The sequence below is a fragment of the Chaetodon trifascialis genome, chromosome 12, assembly GCF_039877785.1.
Source record: "Chaetodon trifascialis isolate fChaTrf1 chromosome 12, fChaTrf1.hap1, whole genome shotgun sequence".
Lineage (NCBI taxonomy): Eukaryota > Metazoa > Chordata > Actinopteri > Chaetodontiformes > Chaetodontidae > Chaetodon > Chaetodon trifascialis.
In genome coordinates, this window is record NC_092067.1 from 14,438,627 (window position 1) to 14,462,063 (window position 23,437).

At 40.2% G+C, this 23,437-nt stretch overlaps 1 protein-coding gene across 5 annotated transcripts in view; it reads right to left on the reverse strand.

Moving 5' to 3' along the window:
• Nucleotides 1-24: 24 nt before the first annotated feature.
• The window catches only part of rapgef4a (Rap guanine nucleotide exchange factor 4a), a 33,428-nt gene continuing 10,015 nt past the window's right edge, over nt 25-23,437 (reverse strand). For 2 of the 5 annotated variants that reach the window (XM_070975658.1, XM_070975660.1), the window contains 27 exons: nt 17,626-17,698; nt 14,822-14,886; nt 13,699-13,749; nt 13,480-13,586; nt 11,886-12,007; nt 11,600-11,783; nt 11,421-11,505; nt 10,907-10,967; nt 10,693-10,769; nt 10,450-10,596; nt 8,453-8,568; nt 6,619-6,704; nt 6,152-6,230; nt 5,896-6,046; nt 4,622-4,710; nt 4,475-4,505; nt 4,298-4,376; nt 3,367-3,513; nt 2,665-2,762; nt 2,232-2,357; nt 1,903-2,081; nt 1,717-1,807; nt 1,591-1,641; nt 1,340-1,427; nt 1,042-1,106; nt 876-930; nt 25-775 (listed from right to left, as the gene is read on the reverse strand). In XM_070975658.1, coding sequence (XP_070831759.1) covers nt 648-775; nt 876-930; nt 1,042-1,106; nt 1,340-1,427; nt 1,591-1,641; nt 1,717-1,807; nt 1,903-2,081; nt 2,232-2,357; nt 2,665-2,762; nt 3,367-3,513; nt 4,298-4,376; nt 4,475-4,505; nt 4,622-4,710; nt 5,896-6,046; nt 6,152-6,230; nt 6,619-6,704; nt 8,453-8,568; nt 10,450-10,596; nt 10,693-10,769; nt 10,907-10,967; nt 11,421-11,505; nt 11,600-11,783; nt 11,886-12,007; nt 13,480-13,586; nt 13,699-13,749; nt 14,822-14,886; nt 17,626-17,698 — 2,631 coding nt within the window. In that variant the 3' untranslated portion in view covers nt 25-647. Of the gene's footprint in view, nt 776-875; nt 931-1,041; nt 1,107-1,339; nt 1,428-1,590; nt 1,642-1,716; nt 1,808-1,902; nt 2,082-2,231; nt 2,358-2,664; nt 2,763-3,366; nt 3,514-4,297; nt 4,377-4,474; nt 4,506-4,621; nt 4,711-5,895; nt 6,047-6,151; nt 6,231-6,618; nt 6,705-8,452; nt 8,569-10,449; nt 10,597-10,692; nt 10,770-10,906; nt 10,968-11,420; nt 11,506-11,599; nt 11,784-11,885; nt 12,008-13,479; nt 13,587-13,698; nt 13,750-14,821; nt 14,887-15,545; nt 15,565-17,625; nt 17,699-23,437 lie in introns of those variants that run through there. The other 3 variants (XM_070975659.1, XM_070975661.1, XM_070975662.1) reach the window with 2 other exon arrangements.

Here is a 23,437-nt window from a genome sequence, read left to right on the forward strand (position 1 = left end):
AAACAAAACAATAAAGACAATGTGTTGCACAAATACATCTAAAATATTTAATACTTAAAGCACACAAAGGTTTTCAGACAGTTACTGTATCTCAGACTTCCAAAGAGAAATGTGCTCACATGAATAAAAAGTCAATCATAAGAATTGTTTGCATGCAGAGGTCAAAATAAATATTTGTATATAGTTTACAACACATAAGATTCTCACAACCTTAAATATGTATAAATATTGTTTGATACAAAAGATACGAAACAACTGAATATCAGGAATATCGAGATTTTGCATTTTTACATTTTTAAAGCGTCACATAGTGTTTACAATGTTAATCTGATGAATGAGATCCCCGGAAGACTGTTAATTTCTTTAACTGTCGCTTTTGTTTGACTTGGAGATGATGGCGATATCTGCAGCACAGTGATACGAGAGGTACTTCACCCACCAACAATTACTGTTGTTAAAATACCACAAATTACTGTAATAAAAGGCTTAACAAGTCAGGCAACGGCGTCTGAAACAATATCTCATTATCTGATACATCATTAGGTCCTCCATGTGATTGCCTGTGTTGGAGTTAACTCATCCCAACGCAAGCACATGTCATGTAGAGAAGCAGCATCGGAGCGTAACATTTCTGTCCCTGAGTGGTTTCAAGACCTGCGGGGCTCAAGTCCATGAGAGAGCTGAGTTAGCGTCCTTTGGTTGTCGATCACGTTGAGCTGACGAACGTAGGTCCGAACTTCTGGGTGGCTCTTGCTGGCCAGAGGTGAATCCGGGCCTGAATAAATAGGAAAGATAAGTAAATATTAAGATCCCAGCAGAGAATCCTCTGAGTTAAATGTATTATTTGTTATCAGACTTTTGGGATGCACGCTTACTGAATGGTTGGCTCCTACAGTATCTCACTATCTTCACTGTGTTAGCAATCATCCGCTGGAAGACAAAGAGCAACAGAATTAACGGACTGGCTAAACCAAGATTTACACCAGGTGTTACAAAGTAATGTGACACTGTGACACTTATTAAGTACCAATAAGGCCTCACCATTTTCTCAAAGTTGACCAAACTATCAATACATGTCTTGTTGCCCTCATGAGTGAATGTCATGTCTGGAAGGAAAACAAGGATATGCAGTGAGAAGAAGTAGTAGTAATGATAATAACAAGAAGAGGAAGAAGAAGAAGAAGAAGAAGAAGAAGAAGAAGACTTTATTTATAAAGTACTTCATTATGAGAAGTGATTTAAAAGATGTCACTGACTGATTTAAGAGTGAAGTGAAGATTTGAAGGTTAAAACTTACATTAAAAGTGAACGGTCATCAAAATGTTTGCAATCATCTGACCTTTGATCAGCAGCGGCATGAAGGGAATGATGGGAGGCTCCAGCTTGGCAACTGTCAGTCGGTATGCCCGGTGGTTCCTGGACGGGTCCTGTGGAAACATTCACACTGTTCTGAGATCTGCCATCATCGTGTTAAATAGATCCATCACACCCGAGGATGATACTGCTAAACTTGCACTCCACCAGCTGACAGTGCATGAAGGCTGATTTTCAATTTGTGTGCAAAACAAAGACAAAATGAGTTCAACTTACCATCAAGTTTTCAAATTCCCCGTAAAACTTCTTGAACTTGCTGGGAAGTTTCTGTGAAAACAGATGAGACTAAAGGTTAATTTGCAGGCAGCATCAGAGTTATTTGGACTGCAGACAGGTACCCACCTCCCAGGTCTGATTCAACCTGCACACTGCTGGGTTGCTCAGTCCCATAACGATGGCAAAGAAGGCGTTCAGGTTCCTGTACTCCTTACAGCTTTGACAGAAAACATGAAAAGGCAAGTCAGAGCAGCCAATTACCAAAACTGCAGGCTGAGTCAAAGAAAACATAATCAAGCAAAATCCACTTACTGGGCGGCGATCTTGATAAACTTCTTTAGAAGCTGCACCCTCTTGCTGAGCTGAGAACATAGACACATCTCTGTGATCACCCAAAACTGAATCTCATTGAACCTCCTCAGGAACAGGTCCAGGTTCACCGTGGTTTTCTTCACATTTTGCCTCCCGAATGTGTGGTAGATGAGTTCAAGCTGTTGGACAAAGAAAAACACAACTGAGCCTCCTGTGGACAATATATTGGATCAGAAACCAAAGCTCAGTAACTTAGATGTAACAGCTGTAAATTTAAAGGAGTTCATAGGAGACGTCATATAATGAATCAGTTCTGCTAAAAGTCATACCTCATGTACACAGTGAAAAAGCTCCCAGTCATAGGAAGTCATGTGGTAAGCCACGTCCTTGGAGCTCATTAACTCAAAGCTGGCTAAGAGCCCCGTAGAGGGGCCCTCCTGCTCAGGTAAAGGGGTCTAGGAAACAACATGAGCCAAAATACATTCAAGTATTAAAACAAAGTAACAGGAAAGACAAAAACTGCTTGTAAGAGTAAATACTGTAGTTTCACTTTCTGAGAGTTCTGCATGTTCACAAGGTCGCTTACAAGCTAGCTGGATTCTAAAAGTACAAAGGGGACAAATTTACAGTAAATAATATGAAAATGTGTTTAGAGCGACAAATTTCAGAGTGAGAGATGTGGAGATGTAGAGCTATGCATACAGTCGAGTGAACCCTCTTTTGTACCATGAGAATATTTTATATGACGTGACGTTAACCCACCAAAGAATCCAGCTGATCCCTCCTGCAAGCAAACAGCCGTCCGTTTACGCTGAGTGTGGAGAACACTGACACATCGTTGGGCTTGAAGATGACTTTTTCTGTGGCATAAAACACAACATGCCAGGGTTAAAAAAGCTTGTGTAGTTGTGAAGTGAGAGATGATGATGATGATGGTGGTGGTGATGGTGGACAATACCGTAATATCATAGCCCACTATCTGTCCCACAAGAGCTATGTCATGCTAGATTAATAACACGTGGAAGCTAGTGGCAGTCTTATAAACGCCATATTGGTTATACACTATATGAGCTTCGTGATAATCAACTCCAAGCAAGATAACAGCTCTACAGCTCTTTGTTTGTTTACTTGCCCTTGATAAGGACAGAGGATGTTAAGTGTGGACGAGTGAGGGCTGCATTAGAGCTTCCTGACGCAAACAATGGAACATCACTACAGTAAGGAGCAGCCTCCAACACCAACTTGCTGGTATGAGAAAAACTGAGCTCAGGTTTTTATCTAGCTGCTTCAAAGGCCATTCTTTAGGACCTCTGCAGCAGCTGTTCACAGTCAGCAAACTCGCGGCAAAAGACAGCTAATTTCTCATTGTATCAGCCAGGGGTTCATTAGTATAATACCCCACTTGGGCTCTCCGCTGTGCCGCCTCCAATCATTTCATTAACATGTAGCTGCTGCCGCTCTCACCTCCTGCCGAACTGAGGTTGACCAGGAGCAGGTCCTCCGCTGACCCCAGCTTGTCGGCCACGGCACTGATGACCTCCCTGACGGAGGCGGCCACAGGGACACGGATTGTTGTGTAGGTGTGGTCACAGCAGTAGACTTTGAGCAAAACTGAAGGCGTGAATCAGAGCAAATATGGGATTGTCAGCGAGAGGGAATGAGAGAGCTGCAAAGCAGAGCAGGAAAGCTGGCTGGATTAATGCAGTCGCTCCAAGTGTAGGGGTCTCTAGATACATCTGAGGAGTCATGAGGTGACTGACAAGTTGGGAAAAGACATAAAAACACATTTACACAAATATTGTATGTTTAATTCAGACTTTTCTCTAATATTTGCATTTCTTGTGCAATCCGGGATGGTTTTAGCTAACTGACACAACCCACAATGCTTCATTTTAAGGGATCATGAGTCATAAAGGTTTGGATTCAATGGATCAAAGTTCAGCAATGTTCAGTGAGAGCTGATAAATGTCCTGCAGTGAAGAAAAGCAATGACTCATTTCCTTTTACTTAGAAAGAAAGCGGAACTGGGTTTGTGGTTTTACATGGTAATCAGTAGCAGGTAAATAACAGCTGGCAGCCAAACTTAAAATACAAACAAAATGTCAATCACAGATGTATTAAGAGCCACATATTCATTCAGAGTGTCACCTGGAGACAGATTCAAGAGGCAAACTGAAGAACAAATGATATTCTGACATCAGATTCTTCACTGAGTGTCTGAGTCTCTCTATGAAAATACCCACTATAACCCTTGTCTACATAGCTCTGACACCGTCTGCTGCTGCTTTAAAATGAAGAGAAACACTGACCTTCAAACAGTGACAGTCAGCAGCGTGTATGATCCTCAGAGCATCAGACACTGACGCAAACACGTGCAGACACGTCCTTTACTCACTTTCATCGTTACTCCTGATTGGCTGACGTTTCTGAAGCTTCTCATCTCCCATACTGAACTGCCGCAGAAGAACTTTGTGCTGCGACAAAGATGAACAGATTCAAGCATCAATTTTCATACAACACAACAAAATCTACACATAAAGTTTCATTTCAGTGGAAACGGGTCAGATTGTACCTTTTTCTGTGAGACTCTGGCATCTTCAGTGCTAAAACAAGAAAAAAAGGACAAGTAACCAAAAGCTGCGTATGTTTGTTCAGCTACCAATAAAACGATTCATCAAAGATTCATCCATCTAACAGCTGCTTAAAACCGCTAACTTACTTTTGCTTTACAATTCTCTCCAGTCTTGCTAGTTGATCCCTGAGGGCTGGAATCACTTTGGTATCATTAGACACGGCCATGAGAAACTCCTGCAAAACACAAAAAGCTTTTGATAAAAACAAGGTTAAAATGAAACAAAAAGTATGGTGGATGTAGTCACATTGATTGTGACTATAAGTGCTTTAATTGTCATTTATTCAAATCAACTTGAATTGGCAAAGCAAATTTCTCCTGCTGGTACTGAGTGACCATCACTGCTTTATCAGGCACCATACATCCACTCAGTGTAACATCTGGAGTCACATCACACACACAAGCACAAGGACAAACACGTAAATGCAGTCAGTATTCATTTCCTGGTCTTATTGCTCTGAGCAGCCAGTAAGTGTAAACTAACAATCAGTCCAACTGTGCATATATTACATCATACTGTAAACATTTAATAAGAGTCATTTGTGTTGTGAACCTCAAACCAACAGTATAAAATCTGTTCTATACCGCGGTCGCTCAGAAGTCTCCTTTCTGATTGGCTGACAGGTGTTCATTTATTTCTACCAACTGGACAATATAACTGGACCCCTGTGAGACAGGTGGTTCTTTGTCATAAATGAAGGTGCCTTAAGATTAAAGGTTGTTTGTGTAGCCAACGTGCAAAGTCAGTTGATCAGTGACTACCACAAAAAAAATTTCACTTGTGTTGGATATTTGTGTGTGATGCTGGGTATTATTCCCTATTTGACCCTCCTATCAAAATGCACTCCCAGGTCGAAAAGTGATATACTTTAGTGGATTAGAAATATAATTTAACTCTAGAAAAGTCATTACAAGTGACTGTGCTTAATTTATTCTTTAAATTAAGCACAAAGAGTCACTTGTAATGACTTTTGACAAACACTTTCAAAAAGTGTACTTCTAAATACATATTACGCTCTACTTAAATGTATTAAAAATGAATATAATAATTCTGCAATACTTAAATTGGTATTCCAAAATACTTAAGTGTACTTTTTGTACTTTTGTATTTTTTAAAAATCGTTTTACTCGTATCAAAAGTATATTTACAAATACTTTTAAAAGTAATAAATTGTACTTGTAAAAAGTATACTTATTTTCAAGTCCTTTGTAATACACTACTAGCATGCTTAATGAAAGTGTACTTTAATTTCACTTCATTTTAAGTATATTTGCAACACATTGGTGATACAATACAACTGTACTGCATTCTTATAGTTATTATACTGTAGTTAGGTCTGCGGTTATACTGCCATACTGACCTCTAGGAAGGCCACTGAGACATCCTCCTCCTGCAGGTGATCTCCATGCAGAGCAGCCCACTGCATCACCAGGCGGATCACCCTGCGCTTGTTGTTAAGTGTGTAGTCCAGCTTTTCCTGTTCAGAGCCCTGCGAGGCCTGGGCGTGGTAGGTGCAAAGCAGTCAAAGATCAAAACAATGCAAGACAGCAGGGCAGGAAGGGTTTTTATCAGGTCAGTTTCACAACTGTTTAGGTAGCACAGTGCTGAAAGGATATTGGGCCATCAACACCGGACATAGTTGACCGTTTGGGATGAAGACACAGTGCGTGAGCACAAAGTCATCTAAGGCTGAGTCTGTGACAAAAAAAAAAAAAAAAGACAGAAGGTTATATCAAACACCTGTGACTCCAGTGTAAGTGCAGATCAAAGCGCGTCCATCAGGCCTCGATCCACATGGCCCCGTGTCTGTCACCTCTGCAGGCAAATGAAAACCATATGTATCCACACAAGCGGGAGTAATTAGATCAGCTCTGTCATGTGTGGCTAATTATAGATGAGAACAAACAGGTCAGTGCAAAGCAGCAGGCAGAGGACAGAGGGGAGAAACGCTGAGGGAGAGCGAGGAGGAGGAAATAAATACGCTGCATAGAAGAACACCCTTCACAGTAAATGATCATCATATTGATAGATTGTGTTAGATGGCACTAATCTGACAGACTGAATGATGCATGCTGAGCAGTACCTGACTCTGTGAATTGAGAATCCAGTCGCATCATTTCGAGGAGGTGCTCTAAAATCTTCTCCGGAGTCCCCGACATTACCTTGTATCTGGAGCAACACGGAATAAAACACACCCTTCACTAATCAAGAAAACCTGGCTCTTAATGCTTAAAGCCACAGCTATGGCCCTCAACTGATTTGTCTTACTTGAACGCGTGTCTGTGATTGCTTCATTTGATAACAATCCTATTTACAATCACAGAGTTCTCAGCTGGCTCAAGATTGAGGGGAGTCTGGGCTAAGAGCTGTCAGAGAAGCCAAAAAAAAACATGGGGGCATCTTCTGTGTGAAGGAAAATCAACACAATCCAGCTTTGGTTGTTTTCATTACTTGATAACAGCATCACAAGAGGGAGGTGCAGAAACCATGTTGGTCTTCCCCACTCAGGAGGGAGAACACAGTCTTGACACTCTCATGTGTGAGGAGCACAGTTGATTAGAGGGCGACCCCGGACAAGTAATTATGACTTGCCAGGCCTTCTTTTTCCCCAAGGAGCTAGGGCCATCATTACCATTAATGTGTCTCTCTATATTACAGCGACCACGGTGCAGTGACAGATGCCTCCATTAAGATAAAACTGGTTGGCCGCAGTGCACAGGACCGCTCTGCGCTCATGCTGCCCGTGCTGTCAGGAAGCATTTTCATCAGCTGGCCACACCGGCTGATGGAGTCCAGGATTCACAGGGCACTTTCATTGTTTTTAAGGGTAAGATTGGTGATATTCTATCTTTTTCTTATTGTCAACAAGCCCACGAAAATTCCAGAAACAAGACTGAGTCAACAAAGTCTAAAGTCAAGAATGAGTCAGCCAAAGACTGATGTGAGTAATTCCTCTGTGCCTCAGGGCTCCACTCAAAAAACTGCTTAAAACATAGAAAATATCCACTGGCTGACATGTTCCTTCAACACAATTAACAATGGCACTGCAGCTGATTTCATGTCAATCCCACATACATATGCACTGCTGTAACACATCATTAGAGCACCAAACGTGTATTAATCCACAGCTGGAAATAGTCCCTAAAAGACCTTCAGTAGGACTGAATGGGCTTGTTGCTCAGAGCCACAGAGAGGGAGGGGTCAGATATTCAGAGACTATTTAGAGATGGAGTAACATTGCAGCCAATGCCACTTTGCAGCAGACTTCACAGATCTCAGTGTTCAAGTTAAGTGAATCCCTGCAGTAATACAAATTCATGATTTAAACATTTATAAAGATATGTTGATCACTGCTGAGATGACTGTAGATGCACAGTGTGTGTGTGTGCAGTTTGCATGCTTGCATCTTTTCCTTCACTATCACCACTCTTAAATATGACAAAAGTTTGAGGTGCTAAATATGGTTTTTACTGCCGCAAGAGGCAGAAACAATTCTACTATCTGCACAGTGACATCCTGTACTCACAGTAATGGATAGGTGAGATAAGGCTTTCATATAAAAACAATAGAAAATCTAAAAAATATAGACTAACATCATAACAAGTCATATAGGATTTTACATTACATCAGACTGCATGTCGTTTGTTGTCACTTTCACAGTTCTAAGCATATTACAGTGTGATATAAATAATTCATTCAATGTCAATACACTGTTTATTAAAGCTAAATATGGGAACCTAAAGTGTTGCCATTTGAACAAACACCTTCAAGGCACATAATGATTAAATAGGATGTACCTCAGACACACACACACACACACACACACACACACACACACACACACACACACACACACACACACACACACATAAATAAGCTCAGCTGTGTGAAGTTCAGTGGACTGTGGGCAGATTTACTTGTAGTGGGAGGATGAGGCTCCATGGCTGGAGGTTCGGCTGCTGCTCAGACTCTTTTCTAACACCAGAACATCCTGACCGTGTTCCTTCAGACGCACCGTGTTGGCCTCCACGTCCTGCTCACAAACACACACACACACACACACACACACACACACACACACACACACACACACACACACACACACACACACACACATACAGTGTATACACACACGTTATGTATTTTACTACACAGCATGAACGTGTTGTTGTGTGAGCTGATGAGACGTGTGATCAGATAAAGATGAACAGCAACAACAGCTTGTTTACAGTACACTGGAAAGTTGTGTAGTTCCATGTGAGTCTAGTTTTAGTGAATGTGAGCTCACACCTTCATAACTGACAATGGCACGTCATAAACAGTAGTTAAGCATGTAAGTATTCTCAGAAAAAAGTACTTCATTAGTTTGTAAGTATCTCAAGTCAAATTTAATGAGCTCAGAAACAGAACAGTCTGTTTTCAGGCTTTGACCCTCTGCCCTCTGAATCAGGCATTTTTCCCGACTGCAGACACAGTGGTGTGACACTGGGTCCTGGTCTTTGAGAAGAGTGGATTAGTTGGCTTGTCCAGCGTACAGTCAGCAGACAGCCACACTGACCTTAGCAGCAGGAAGTTTATACACGGTTCCTGACAATGCAATAATGTCAAATAATATGCTGTGAGTCTTAAGACAGACCTTGTCTAGTATGATTGTTTTTCCATAAATCATGTCAAATTATTTAAAGTTCAGATGAAAAATAGTTACTACTCAATAAATTCTTACTGTTTTTCCTGGATTATTTCTCCATATTACTGTTGCAAACATACAATCTTACACCCTTTATGAAGGAGCAGGTTGGCTTCTATACAATCTCGTTCTGTGCAGCCAAACACGCACAGTGTTTCCAAAGATAACAAGAACATCAGCCTGAGATATTTCATTGAGTATATGGATGTCACATAGCCTCAACCCAGTCGCCAGAATAAATGTTGGCACTCTAACACTCTGCAAACCACAGATGTGTTGAAGCTTTTCTTTACTTTCAAACTTTATGCTTCTTTAAGTTTCAGTTCTCAGTTTTATGTTGTGACAATACTGTGGTTAAGGTCTGGTACAAAAATCACTTGGTTTCGGGAAAAGATCTTTTTTTTTTTTTTTGGCTTAAAATACCTGGTTCAGTCACCACAAACACAGCTGGAAAATATCCCAACATCTCATTAAAATGTCCAGTAAAGCAGCCACAAACACAGCTTGAACAGTATTCTTCTGCCTGGCTGCTCAGCAGTCAGCTCGCCGAGCTATCGCGCCATCATCACCCCCTCCTCCTGAGAGAGACTCAGCTGATTTTCATATACAGCTGAATTCTGTCACTTACTGTGGTTGATTTAATAAATAACAACATTATATTCTGGTGACTGGGCTGATAGCGTCAATGAAAAGTTGGAGGGAATCAACACAGAACAGAAATTCATGCTGAAATGGGATGATTTCAATGACCTTAAAGCTGCCTAAGAGGATTATAAAATGGTTCTTAAAAATATGTGATTATGTTATCTACCACTATTGCCATTACTGATCTTTATCACATATTCAAGCCATTTAAAGAGGATATTGTGGAGCATCATTTTCAGCCCTCTGTCCCTCACCACAGAGATAACAGCCATTCACACCGGTTTATATTGTCAAATCTCTGCTGCTGTATTTCAGCCTGAACATGAAATTCATGAAGTCCTTGGAGCTTTCAAGTTGGCATCCACAGCTGATTACAGCACATCTTCCTTTTATTTCTAGCTTGAAGTAGCACAAATCATGACCAATATATTTCACATTTAGCAGGATGACTAAGCTAATGAGTGCAGGGGTCTGGAGCGCTATCTCAAAGGGCACATTAAATAACTTTTATGGCTGCATTGCTGAGTTCTTGCCAACAGAGGGCAATAGCGCTTTTTTTACAGACAGTAAACAGAAACTCACCCTCAAAATCCTGTTGAAGTCCTCCTTATCTACTCTCAGGAAGTGACAGTTGTCCTCTCGCAGGACAATGGAGGCAGCGCGGGGGGCGTCATTGACAAGAGCGAGCTTTCCAAAGTCGTCTCCTTCATGAAGGGTGCAAACAACACCCTGTGCAACACAGTGTACTGATCAGTTACTGATCAATGTCATCGATCGGTGCTAAAGAATCTACAAATAGTGTGATTTCATCTGGGCCAAACCTACTTTTCCATAGATGACAACATTGACTGAGCCCTTTAGAATAATGTACCACGATGTGCCCTCCTCCCCCTGACTGAACACTGAGAGAGAAAAGAAACAAATCTTAGGCAGTCTGGCATACCCTAATCTGGGATTTATAAATTAAATTCAGCTTTTGTGAAAAGGTCATCCACCTGATCAGTTTTTTGGGAAAGCTCATCAGGGTCACATTACTTACACACTGTTCCTCCTTTTGCATGAGACTCAAAGATCAGCACTCCTGCCAGTTCTCTCTTAACCTGTGCAAGCAAAGGAGACAGATTCATGACTCACGAAGATCAATATTCACGAAAACTCTTCTTATGTGCTCGTGAAACAGGGAGCAGCCAGAAAGAGTACAACCATGCATGCAGTTTCCCATTAGTCAATACCCTGCTGGTGTAAAGCATTTTCCAGAAATTGAATGAGTTAAACTCCGTAAGCAGGCAGCAACTTTCACAGATGTTTTTCAAGTCGAGTGAATCCCTGCAGCAACACAAATTCCCGATTTTACTTGCAGAGCATGTATCCAAACATTTACAGAGATGTGCTGATCACAGCTGAGATGACTGCACATGCACAGTATGTGTTTGCATGCTTGCATCTTTTCCCTCATTATCACCACTCTGCTCTCAAATGTGAGTCTGAGGAGCTGAGCAGACACGGCAGACAGAACCAATTTTAATGTCTGCACAGTGACATCCTGTACTCACCGTGGTGGATAGGTGTGATAAGGCCTTTATATGGAGCAGCTCCTCATAAATGATTTCCAAGTCATCTGCTGTTCTCTCAGACGGACTTGAAAACAGAAAATATATGTAAATGAAACCAAAACAACATCACAGTGATTCACTTTATTTAATGTTAGAGGCTACTGTTTTATCGCCCGTACTGTTTCCTCAGAATCATCCTCATGTGGGCGTCAGGTCCAATCTGGGAGAGAAGGAGCAAGGTGTCCTGTAGCTCCTCTTGGCTCTCCCTCCTCTCCTCCTCGCTGGGCAAAGGAGCGTCCTCCTGTTCGTCATCCAGGAAGCGGTAGAAAATGTACTTGTCCTGGAAGCTCAGCTCCTGGTCCACTGTGTTACAGCAACACAGCACAGACAGCAGGGCTTGAATTTAACATCTCGGCTTCGCACGTACACGCGTGCAGCAGAAACAGACATCACACGGAGTCTCACCGTGGTTGAGAACACCTTCCTCCAACAGCACCTGCCACATGCCCACAGCCTGAATCCGAGAGTGGACGCAGGAGCTCTGCTGCAGCTGCCAGTCAACCAGCTCCGTCCCCACGCAACACTGCCTGGGAAAGACACAAGTTGATATAAGATCTCATACAAGGCTGAGCAGTTACTGTATGTGACATGTGTTGTCTGATTTGGGCCTACAGACTCTGCCTTGAACGTTCAACCACTGTATTCATCTAATAGGATATAAGGAAGTTGAGCAAAATATACAAATACTAAGGTGACATTTTCTTGACAAACAAAATGCAAATATGTTGCTTCTTGATCAAAATACAGACAACTATGTTACTGATGCATGTGGAAAACAGTAAAAGATAAATGATACCCAGCAATTTTGATGAAGTCATCATAACTTTCAATTTACAACTGACAGTGATGCCAGTTTGTGGCTGCTGTATTCACTGATTTTTGTGGTCACCAAGGCTGATATGCCATATGTATGTGTTAGCAAAGCTATTTGCACATATAGCAGAGACAGGGAGACATTTGAATTCATTTGAATTGTGTGTGTGTGTGTGTGTGTGTGTGTGTGTGTGTGTGTGTGTGTGTGTGTGTGTGTGTGTGTGTGTGTGTGTGTGTGTGTGTGTGTGTGTGTCAGGAAGTCCAACATTCACTCTCCTTTTAACTGTTTTGGTCACCACCAAATCCTGAGAGAAATATCTGTAACTTTAGCTGTTAAATGCTCCACTGCATTCACCAGCTAGTCGCTAACTGTATCTGTCTGGCGTTTGTTGCCAGGCAGGTAGTGCAAGTAGAGGTTTTTTAGAGATTTTTTGCTGAAAACAGCTGCCTGCCGCTTCTCACAAAACGTTACAACAGAATAAAGCACTAAAACGCTGTGCAGAGCCGAGGGGAGCCGCAGAGTCGGCTCATAATTCTCTGTGGGTTCATCATACGAGCAGTGATGTTTTCCAGCCCAATAAGTGCCCAAAACCTACCCAAATATTATCCATAATGAACAATATAAATTATTTCATAAACAACAGTGACAGTATTGTGATTCATCATAATTTTCCACAAAGGAATGATAACAAAACAACAAGTGCATTGCTACATCGTACAATGCACACTTCTGCCCGCTGATGTAATCTTTTTATGCCCTTCACACACACATGCATACAGAGAGAGAGGTAAGGAAGAAGGAAGAAAGAGAAGTACAATCCAATGCTATCAAAAAGCCAAACAAATAATGATGTAATGTTTCAAGCACAGAGGTTTGTGTCACAATGAAAACTCAGATTTGCAGAAACACTGCAGCTCCTGTGGGTTTGTAGGAGAAGCCGCAGGCGGGTGGCAGTGATGGTAACTTATATCTCCTCTCTGCAGAATGAGTAAAACTGATGTCATATCAAAGTCGTGTTGAGTGACTGGATGTGTCTGCACAGCTAAGAAATAAAATGTATGAATACATTAGCAATATATTATGATATTATATATATATATTTGTATTTTGTTTTCATGTGTGTCTGAACTGAATTGAACAATGCAATCCACAAACACATATCAAAGAATTAAGATGCCAACTAACCTGTATGTCTTCAAATGGTACTTCCTGTCTCTGATCATGTGAGGCGCCCTGGAGAGGATGGCATTACGGAGAATCTTCCCCGCCCGCAGGATCTTTTCAGAGGGCACCTGCACAGTGGAATTCAAGTTAAATCTCAGCACCGTAGAGTCCTGCTGAGTAGCTGCCACACAGACAGGTAATGATTGGCCCCTACATACAGAAGATGATCGAGTTTACTACCTGAGAAATGCATTTAAGGTGGGGTTTGACTGGACTTTCAATGAATGACTTCTGCAAAATAAAATGAAAACATAAGAGGAATTGAAATAAAATATATCATGGATGACAATGAAACGGAGACTCCTCTGATGACAGAAGACATCACAGAAATCAGGTGAAATTACAGACTTTTTTAACACAACGGTCCAGTAATTGGCTATAAAAAGACATCAGGAAAACAACACGTCAAACAAATAAAATATCGGGTGTTTTTCCTCTCACTGTGGCTCACAGGATGTCTGCACTTCACCGCAACTGCATGACTCACAGTTGTCATTATGTGTTCATTACCTGTCCATTTTATGGCATCTTGACTGATGTATTCAATTGCTTAAATGGGACACAGATATTGTGCATTACTGTATGGAAGAGTGCTTTTCTTTTTTATGCCTGTTTGGGCCATGGGGTGGGCTGTGGGGCAGTGACATTTAAAATGCATTCTGCATGATTCAGAGGGCCTCGTAACTCACGCATTTATGTGTTCATCATTTATTTACAAGAAAATAGGTCCACTCGATACCCAAAGAAGCTGAGCTTTCATACTTTATCAGTTCTATATGTTAATGTAAGTTATATATGTGTTTGTTTGTTTGTTACATAAGAAGAAAGCAAGCTGTGGGGGGTTTTTACATAACAGAACAAGCTTGTAGCCATTGAGTCTCAACTCTATGTAGGAACAAAGCACAGGGCACCATAAATCTGCTGCAGTGCCACGTTATCAAGAAAGTGGTCAGGAAACGACAACAGGAGAAAGGTGGGACAGGAACTGATATGGATGGAGACAAAAACTCCACTCATCTTGCATATATTTAGACCAGCTTTAAACAAACTTCACATTCCAGCTCATTTCCATCCTCTGTTGGAGAGGTGCTTTACAGTAAAGGATGCTGTTACGTCAGGCACAGAATGAGTTATAGCCTGGATTTAACCCACTGCCAAACTGTTCACAGAGAGTTAACACTCTGCTGGGCAGGAACAAGGCCGATTAAGCAGCACTGTCTCACCCTAACAGCCTCTCTCCATCTTTCACAACATTTGGCAACCCTAAATCACATAAATAATTCCTGTGTGTCAGGAAAACTACCTTATTCTGATGTTTCAAGACTGAAACAAATGAGTTGTTGCTTATGTTCTCTTTGTCCGGCATTCCTACAGGAAAAAACACAGAGAGTATATTTAACAAGATCACTGAAAAGAGTATTTTCACCCAATATGACCCCAGGGGAAATATACAGATCAGAGCCACTGCACGTCCACATGCTGGGGAAAACATGTGGAAGCTTTAAAATGTGAGTGTACAGAATTAAGCATTTCATACTCATTTCAAACTCATAAACAACGAGCTGTATGTAATGTGCCATGAAAAGTCCACTTAACCCTTGAGGATGAACTTTAGAGTAAGCTAATACAGAACAACATGTGTTATTGCATGCATGAACATATTTAATATCACTTTAAAACAAGGAAACGGATGCAATTAATTTACATTGTGTTTCCCAGTGAGACTATGGAATACAGTGCTTAATCTTTACACTATTCTTGAGTAATGTGCTTTTTGCATATTCCTAAAAAGGTTGTTGGGGATGAAAACAAGTGTCCTCAAGCTTTGTTAAATATCCTCTTAAGAAGAAGCTCTTCAGAAGAAGATTCAAGTACCATGGGATCATTAATAAGGACTGCAGTTTAACATCTCATCGGAGGGCTGTGTCTCCTGTCCCGTTCGTCATTCATCATCTCGTTTCAATGACAATACTATTATTGTTCTGACATAATAAATGATTTGGCTTGTGTATGCATGAGAAAATCACCTTTATTCACAAACCTATACTAAACAAGTTAGAAACTTGTTTGTGGTTGGTACTGTACAGGCGCAGCAACGTGATGTAGCAGAGGGTTTTAGGGTGTGGTTGTTTCTCAGTGTTACGAGCTTTAACCTCATACAGTTCTCCTCCAGGACAAATGGCGCTATCAGTCAGAGCGGTTCAGTCACAACTGTATCTGGAGGGGAAAACTCGGCTATTCTTAGACATTCCTCTCAGACTGCTGATACCACAAAAACAGACACAGGACCCACACAATACACAGAAAGTGGAACACAGCTAGGGGCACTGTGCTCATGGCTGTACATTGAAGAATAAAACTCAAGCTTCTGTATTCTGTATAACTAAATAGTTTTGTTCTTAATGCTCTGTGTAATTCCTGGCTACTTTAAATTCCTGGTTATTTTTATAAATGTTCTTCAGTGTAAAGATTTTTATCTTGGTATACACGTGTTAGCATTTAATCCACCAACGAGGGAAAATTATGATGGAAAAGTTGCATATGTAAGCCAAATATTTGTGAGTGCTAGAGTAAAGTTGCACAAATTGTCCTAACCTGAAACAATAGTCTTAGCTGCCTATTTAACCAAAATACTCATGGGAATCTCTTATGTTGGTCATTTTGGAAAATTAATGAGAGTCTCACTTTGGTTGTCTCTTTCTATCTAGATGCTGTGGGTCTGTGTAGAATCTTGTGCTTTTTTGAGAAGTCAACAAAGCTGTCCATCATTTTATCTGCAATGCTGCGATGCCGGTCCATGTGATACCATGCGGCTCCTTCAAGTGTCACATCAGCTCAGTCACATCAGTAGGAATGCAGCGTACAGCATGCACACGAGAGATGAATCCATGATTAGACGTAAGTTAGAAAAATCTAAACTTTAATCGGCTGGTAAAGGATCATGTTTAGTTTGAGGATGTCAGAGCAAAGTGTGTCATTTCATTAAATAAGTAGTGAAAAACAAGTGTATTGGTGCTTTAAAGGGCGCTCAGGTAGAGTGGCTCTGAATGCTTGACTGGAGTGAGTGAAATGATGCTGACTTTAAAAGCTCTACTTGTTAACACCAAAGTGCTGTAGAAGTACAGTCTTGTTGTAAGCAAGAACAATATTTAAAGCATGTTTAATTCATTTGACTTGTCCAACACGGTTACAAAACCACTAAGCTGCTGTGGATATACTGTACAAGAGAGTGCATCAGCCTCCAGCTGCTTGATGCTCGTGTGATTTCTTTCTCGGTGTATTCATGCATTCAGTTCAGACTGTAAATCCCTGGAGTACTGCACTGTACAATGCAAGAACACCAACAGCCCTGCTCTTACAGTGCTGCTGCAGACACATTAACACAGGTTACAGGAGTCAAATCAAATTTTTTTGTGTTTTGAAAATCTTTGTTTGGAACATAAAACAGACAAGCATTTTCTTTACAATATGTCCGTCGTTTCCGAACACTTTAAAAAATACATGACAGTAAAGTGAACCCACTGCCAGTGAGTCAGAGATTTTCTCACCGCACACTGCTGTTCATCATTTTTATGGTACATGACTTTGAAGCAAGTTAAGTGCTCTGTTTGAGCAAAGCTAAGTCAATATTGAGTTAACTTGCAACAGAAAAGCATAAATAAAAGTATCAGCCTTTATCACAATGCAAGAGGAGAAAGGAAGGTCAGACAGTAATGGAGTTAGGCAGACAAAAATATTATTACATACTGTACAAAATAAGGATCTATGGTATAAAACCTAAACAATGTGAAATCTCATGATTTGATGAATTACTTCTGGGAATATTTATTAAGTAAAGTGAAGCCATGTACTGTAAACAGTACATCTTACACTGAATGCAATCTGCATACACGTCATTATAATTTCATAATTTCAATGGAGCTTCATCTGAACTGTACCTTTATCTTGAGTAACTGATAACATAAACCAAATGCATTGCTACTTTTTAAAACATCACCACCAACTGCAACATTTGAACATGTGAGCAGCTGCACTGTGATATCTGACTGTCAAATGCTGTCTTGTCTGACCCTGTTAGAAAGCAGACACACAGTGAGGGCTACTTACTATCAGCACTACAACCACTTTCCATCACACCATAGGGTGGGACAAGCAGTCCGGCCATGCAGTGATGATATTTCTGTGAAAACAAAGAAAATACATGAACAAATCAGTCAGAGCAGTTCATATCTCACAAGAAATCATCAATGTGACAGAGATTTGTGATGTAAACCGCACAAAATAACACAAAAAATGTATACCGCCATACACGATAGCAGCAAATGATGCATCAACCATGAGAAGACAGCAGCGGCGCAAAGACAGTGAGGACTTTAAGCAGCAACAGGATGGCTGCAGTGTTTGAGAAAAAAAAACATGTTCCACTGCGTATGCGTGATTCTAGCTCAACACTTGCCTGCGTTGTAGCCCAACTGTCTGCTACAGGAGAACGACTGGTCAGCCACACCCAGCAATACGTCAGCCCATTAAAATTTCAGTGACAGTAATTGTGTTATTTATTTTGAAAAAGTAATTAATTATATTTCTAGTTACTGCCTAAAGTAAAACATCAACACAACAATGTATAACATGTCAGGAAAACGTATCTGTGATGATCTATGATATTGCTGGATTGTTCGTATTGATGCAGCAATGTGTAAGAACTCCATTTAACTGTTGTGGAGTTCAGTAGTTTGGTCCAGTGACTCCCAACCTGGGGGCCAGGTCCCCTCCAAGGGGTGACAAGATGAATCTAAGGGTGGTAAGATCATCAATAATTTAGTGGGAAAAAGAAAAGTCTTTTTTTTTTTACTTTTCTCTAATCCTTTTGTGAAATATCATGAAACTTTACTTCTTTCAGCTTTGAACAGTTACTTAAATTGGAGTTTTACAGGGAAATCACAAGCAAAAAAAGCAAAAAGCATGTATTTTATTAGATTAGCATATTTTCAAGTAAACCATAAAGCTGTCATACAGTATAACAGTATAACTCCAGCTGTCAGATAAATATCGAAAGCGAAAAAGTGCAATATTTCCCCCTGAAATGTCGAAGAGGAGTATAAAGTAGGATAAAATGCACGCGCTTGAGTAAAGTACCATAACTCAAAATTGCGGTTCAGAACAGATCCTGAGAAAATATGCTTAGTTGCTTTTTCACTTCTGATCCACATGATGCAAACATCCAGTGGCAAATCTGAGGAGAAGCAGATAACTTTGCTGCTCATCCATCATCTAAATTAGAATAAACCTGAGGGGCCTTGTGGTGTAAGATGCACACTATGGAACTGAAACGTGCCCAGTTCAGTGGCGGAGATTCTTAGCTGTGTGTTATTTCATGTCTCTCATTAATGTGCTGTCTAATAAACCCCCCAAAAAACCAACCCCTCTGACATCACTTGTCTCCAGGCTGTGGGGAGAAAGAACAAAGTCGATGACAATTTGTTTGATATTTGGTCCTCATTAGTCCGAACATGCAAATGTAAGTAGGGTCCAGTGATTAATGATCATAGAGAGGGGAGAATACCAATACGGTCATTATTGCATTTATTATCAAGACTGTCAAAATGTGAAACTAATACACTTGAGTAATAGCTTAAATACAGCTTTGGCTCATTTTCATATATATATATATATATATATATATATATATATATATATATATATATATATATATATATGGATTAGTCATAGCGTATTTATTCCTTAGTGTTGTGCAAGATGCAGAGAGCCAGAGAGCAAACAGAGCATGACAAGATGTACGTGGCTTATACCATCACGGTGCCCTGCAGCATCTCAGATGTTACGTAACATCATAGTGCGGCCATGCACTCTAGTAAATGTCATGTTTTTGTTGATGACACTGGTGCATAAAGAAGTCAATCCAACCACAGCCAATGAGCCATAAAAGAAATATTGCTTTATTCACTGCAAGATGAGATCAGAGGTCAAAGTGCAGACCTCTGTCAAGGTGGAACAACTGTCTAAAGCCAAGAGAAAAAATTTTGAAGCAATGTAACATCACCTATATCTAATTAATTTATTCCTTATCGCAAGTCCCAGCTGTTCACTTAATTTTACGGACATTTGTTCGTAAGGTTTTGATTTCAGGTTGTAATTCAGCAACTGTAGATTTGCAAGGTATTTCTGGAAATGTGTCACAGTAATATTTGGTTAGTGTAAATAAATTCAACCTGGCATATTTAGATGGAAAGAACACATAGGTTGTGGCAATAATTTTTTTTTGGTTTGTTTGTTTTGTTTCACCGTGGCTTAATATCAAGTACAGGAATATTGGAAAAAAAAAGACATCCTGTCCTGAGGCAATACCTAAATTAGTTAGGTTTCAGCTAATCAATTTAGTGATCATTGATGACCAATTGATGGCATTTGAAAAGCTTGTTTTATTGCTAACAAAGTGCATCTTGAATTTTGCAAACAGACGTTGACTATTTTATTATTTCCATTGTATTCTGCTTTGGATGCTAAGCGCGAAGCACAGAATTTAAGTTATCGTTGTCTTGTCGTCACGTACAGAATAAATGACAGAAGGAAGGACGTTCAAATAGCAAGAAAGGTTTAAAAGGCTCACAGGAATCACTGTCTTATGCTTGTAAGTCGTTGATAATTGTAGTCGTTGTAATTGCCCCGTTTATACAAAGCTGTTTATTCATCTTTGAACTGTATTCTAAGAATCTGATCAGGCTTCGTTTTTAAACAATTTGTCAAGAAGACTGATGGTTCGAGATTCATTTGCGGTAAAAGACAAATAAAAACTGATTATGTGTCAAAGCGACTATGTTCTAAGTCAATAAAAAGCTGATTGAGGAACACTTAGTGACCGGCCAGTTCGCTCTATCGTATCTTCTGGTCAGAGGAGACTGAAGGGAAGCTATAGAACATTTGTTCCTGGATGGTAATGTACTCTCAGAGGTCATGTTTTAAATTCAATTCAACTCTCTGGAGTCAGTTAATCACTTTAGCAATTAAGAAGCCACTTTTGAAAGCATTTCCACTATCTACTCAAAAAAGGAAGATTGATTTGCTGCTCATTAAGATACTAAAAGATAGATTAATGTCAAACTCAGATTATGAAAGTGTGTCTTTTGTGGAGGGGATTTGGTACACATGCAAACAACAGATGTAATTATTCAAAGTTAATCAAAGTGACAGAGGTGAAGCCTGCAGAGTGACTTCGACAAGCCTATCTGTCTTTGTTGACAATTAAAGGATTTAGGATTAGGAAGGAGCACTTAAACTGAGCAGCACATGAGCAAATCAACTCAAGCCCTCCAAACCAATAAAGCCGCCCTCCCTGAGGGGCAGCATCCAGCAGGCGGCGTGGGGGTGTTGCTTTAGAGGGGGATTAGGACTATTGTCAGGTGTGTAAAAAGCTCTCTGGTTTTATTTCGTAAGTAATGATGTCTCTGACTCTTTCGACACATAATGCATTTGTTTCCACAAGGAGACCTTTCATTTTGTCTGTGTATAAGCATATATGAGCTGAAACCATCTATTAGTATTAGCACTTTAAATAGTTCGATATTTAGGGACATAAGCTTGTTTGCTAACTTGCCAAGAGTCAGATGAGAAGAATGATACCATACATGCTATGGCGCTAGCAGTCAAGTAGCTTAGCTTAGCATAAAGACTGGAGACATCTAGCCGGGTTCTGTACAAAACCTGCCTAGCAGCCCCTCTAACGACCTAATTATAATTAAAACTTTGCATCAGGTTTAACACATGCGTTTGGACAGGCTAGCTGTGTCCCCTTGTTTCCAGTCTTTAAACCAAGATAGATAACCAGGTGCTGGCTATAGCCGCACATTTACCATACAGACATGAGACTGGAATTAATGGCTTCAACTCAAGAAAGTCAATAAGAATTATTTTCCAAAATGATTCCTTTAAAGGAATCAGTCTAATAAGACACACATTGGACTTTATCCTCCTAATCCCTGAGTATTATTAAAGCATTAAATCATTTCCCATGTCAAAAAGGGAGGATTAAAACTGCAGATATACTGGGATTGTGACAACATGTAAGAATAAATACATAAAAGGCTTGTCTTACATGCCAATTTAAAGATTTATAAGCCTTGCTGACATCCTGAACGAAATGTGCTCACCATGTTCCCGTGAAATGTAAATTCATTTATTTATGACAACACTTTATGTCACAATAAAACAACCTTTGGGTGTGATTTACACCGCTACTTCCCTGTGGTCTGTCATTTTTTAACCATAATACTGGCAGAGATGTCCTTATCCACCATCTCCACAAGTAGAGCAAAGACATGGTGTTTAGGATCACTACGTTGTTAGCACACATAAGCATTTACTGACAAATGGAAAGTCAATAGACATAATGCACAAACTCCTCTGGGACTCACAGCCAGCTCTCCAGAGAGTGTCCACTGTTGTATTAGTGGTACAAATGTACCTGACTGCATCTTCAGCATGGATAGACCTTCAGGCGTACTGGACTGGGTCCCATAATCTGTCACAGTGGTTTAGTCAGACAGCGTATAGCATGTGATTCAACCCTGCTTCTTATGAATTATTGTAAGATTTTTAGAAACTGATGGCATCACATTTGAGGAGATTATGATGGTTCAAGAGGATTTAGTCTAAGCAGCTGAGAAGCATTAAAAAACACCTTCAGAATAAGAATGATGTTGTTTTAAGTGATATGATCAGAGGGGTGGGTAGGAAATCCCATCTCATCCACGACTCTGGGAATTAAAACATATTTCCAGTAGAACCTGACACACAATCTATGAGGAACAGACGGCAGAGACGTGGCTTCAAAAGATATTTTCTTCATTTTTCATAGAAGTAAAGAATTACATCAAATGGGATCAACTACTAGCAAGTGCATTAGATCTTTAAGTTTCAACTTTCACTTCAGCTGAAGCAGAGATTCGTTTTGACCTCGGTATGATACCACCGATAGTCTCAGTGTACGTAAAAACAGCAGCATGTAGGCTAAGTGGTATCCTGAATGATACTGTTTGGTTGTGTTATGAATATTTCAGCTTTATTTCTAGGAAACAACATTTCTGTCCATCAGTTTGATTTGGTGAAAGGTTCTTAATACAGAGCCCGCCAACAGCAGTATGACAAATCTGTCAACCAGACATGTGAATCAGAGCTGTGGCATTCTGAATTATTGTAATCAGAAACAAGTCACTGCACTGTGATTGTTAAATTAGTCTAAAAGTTACCCAGAATCCAAAAGGGAATTGATTTAAGCAGCTGAACTTACTAACAGCATGACCTTTTAAAAGCTTGGTGACTAGATGTTTCTTTGGAGTCTTGGCCGACTTCTGTCCTTTTAAGAGTACAGTCATGTTCCTTTGACCTTTTTTTTTTATCAGTGATGCAGATTTTTTTAAATAATGATGACTCAACCAAAACAATGTCATGCCCACCCGAAAAGCACTCAAGCTGCCAGACCCCTAACCCTTACCCATGTGACTGAGCGGTGGGACTGGCATTAAAAAAATACTCTGAATAGTCCATGAGTGTTGTAGTTATAGTAGAGAACTCAAAGGAGAACCATTTTCTGGCAAGTTCACACAGTTGTTCACACAGTGTTTGACTAACAGTCAGTTAAATGCAGAGTTGACACACATCTCATTTGTCATTTGGGTGTATTAAGCGTAAGATCCTGCATTCATCTTTACACAAAAAGGGGGTTTAGAAATGTCTGCAATAAACAGATGTGTCATTTTGTATTCCTCCAGATGTTCCTTTCATGCACTGACCTCACTGTTCACAGCAGCAGGAGAGCCCTTACATATCTATCTATTGCTCATCTGATAATGTGCATTTTATCCCCCCGTACACCTTGTGTATAAAAACAGTGTGATCATTGTCT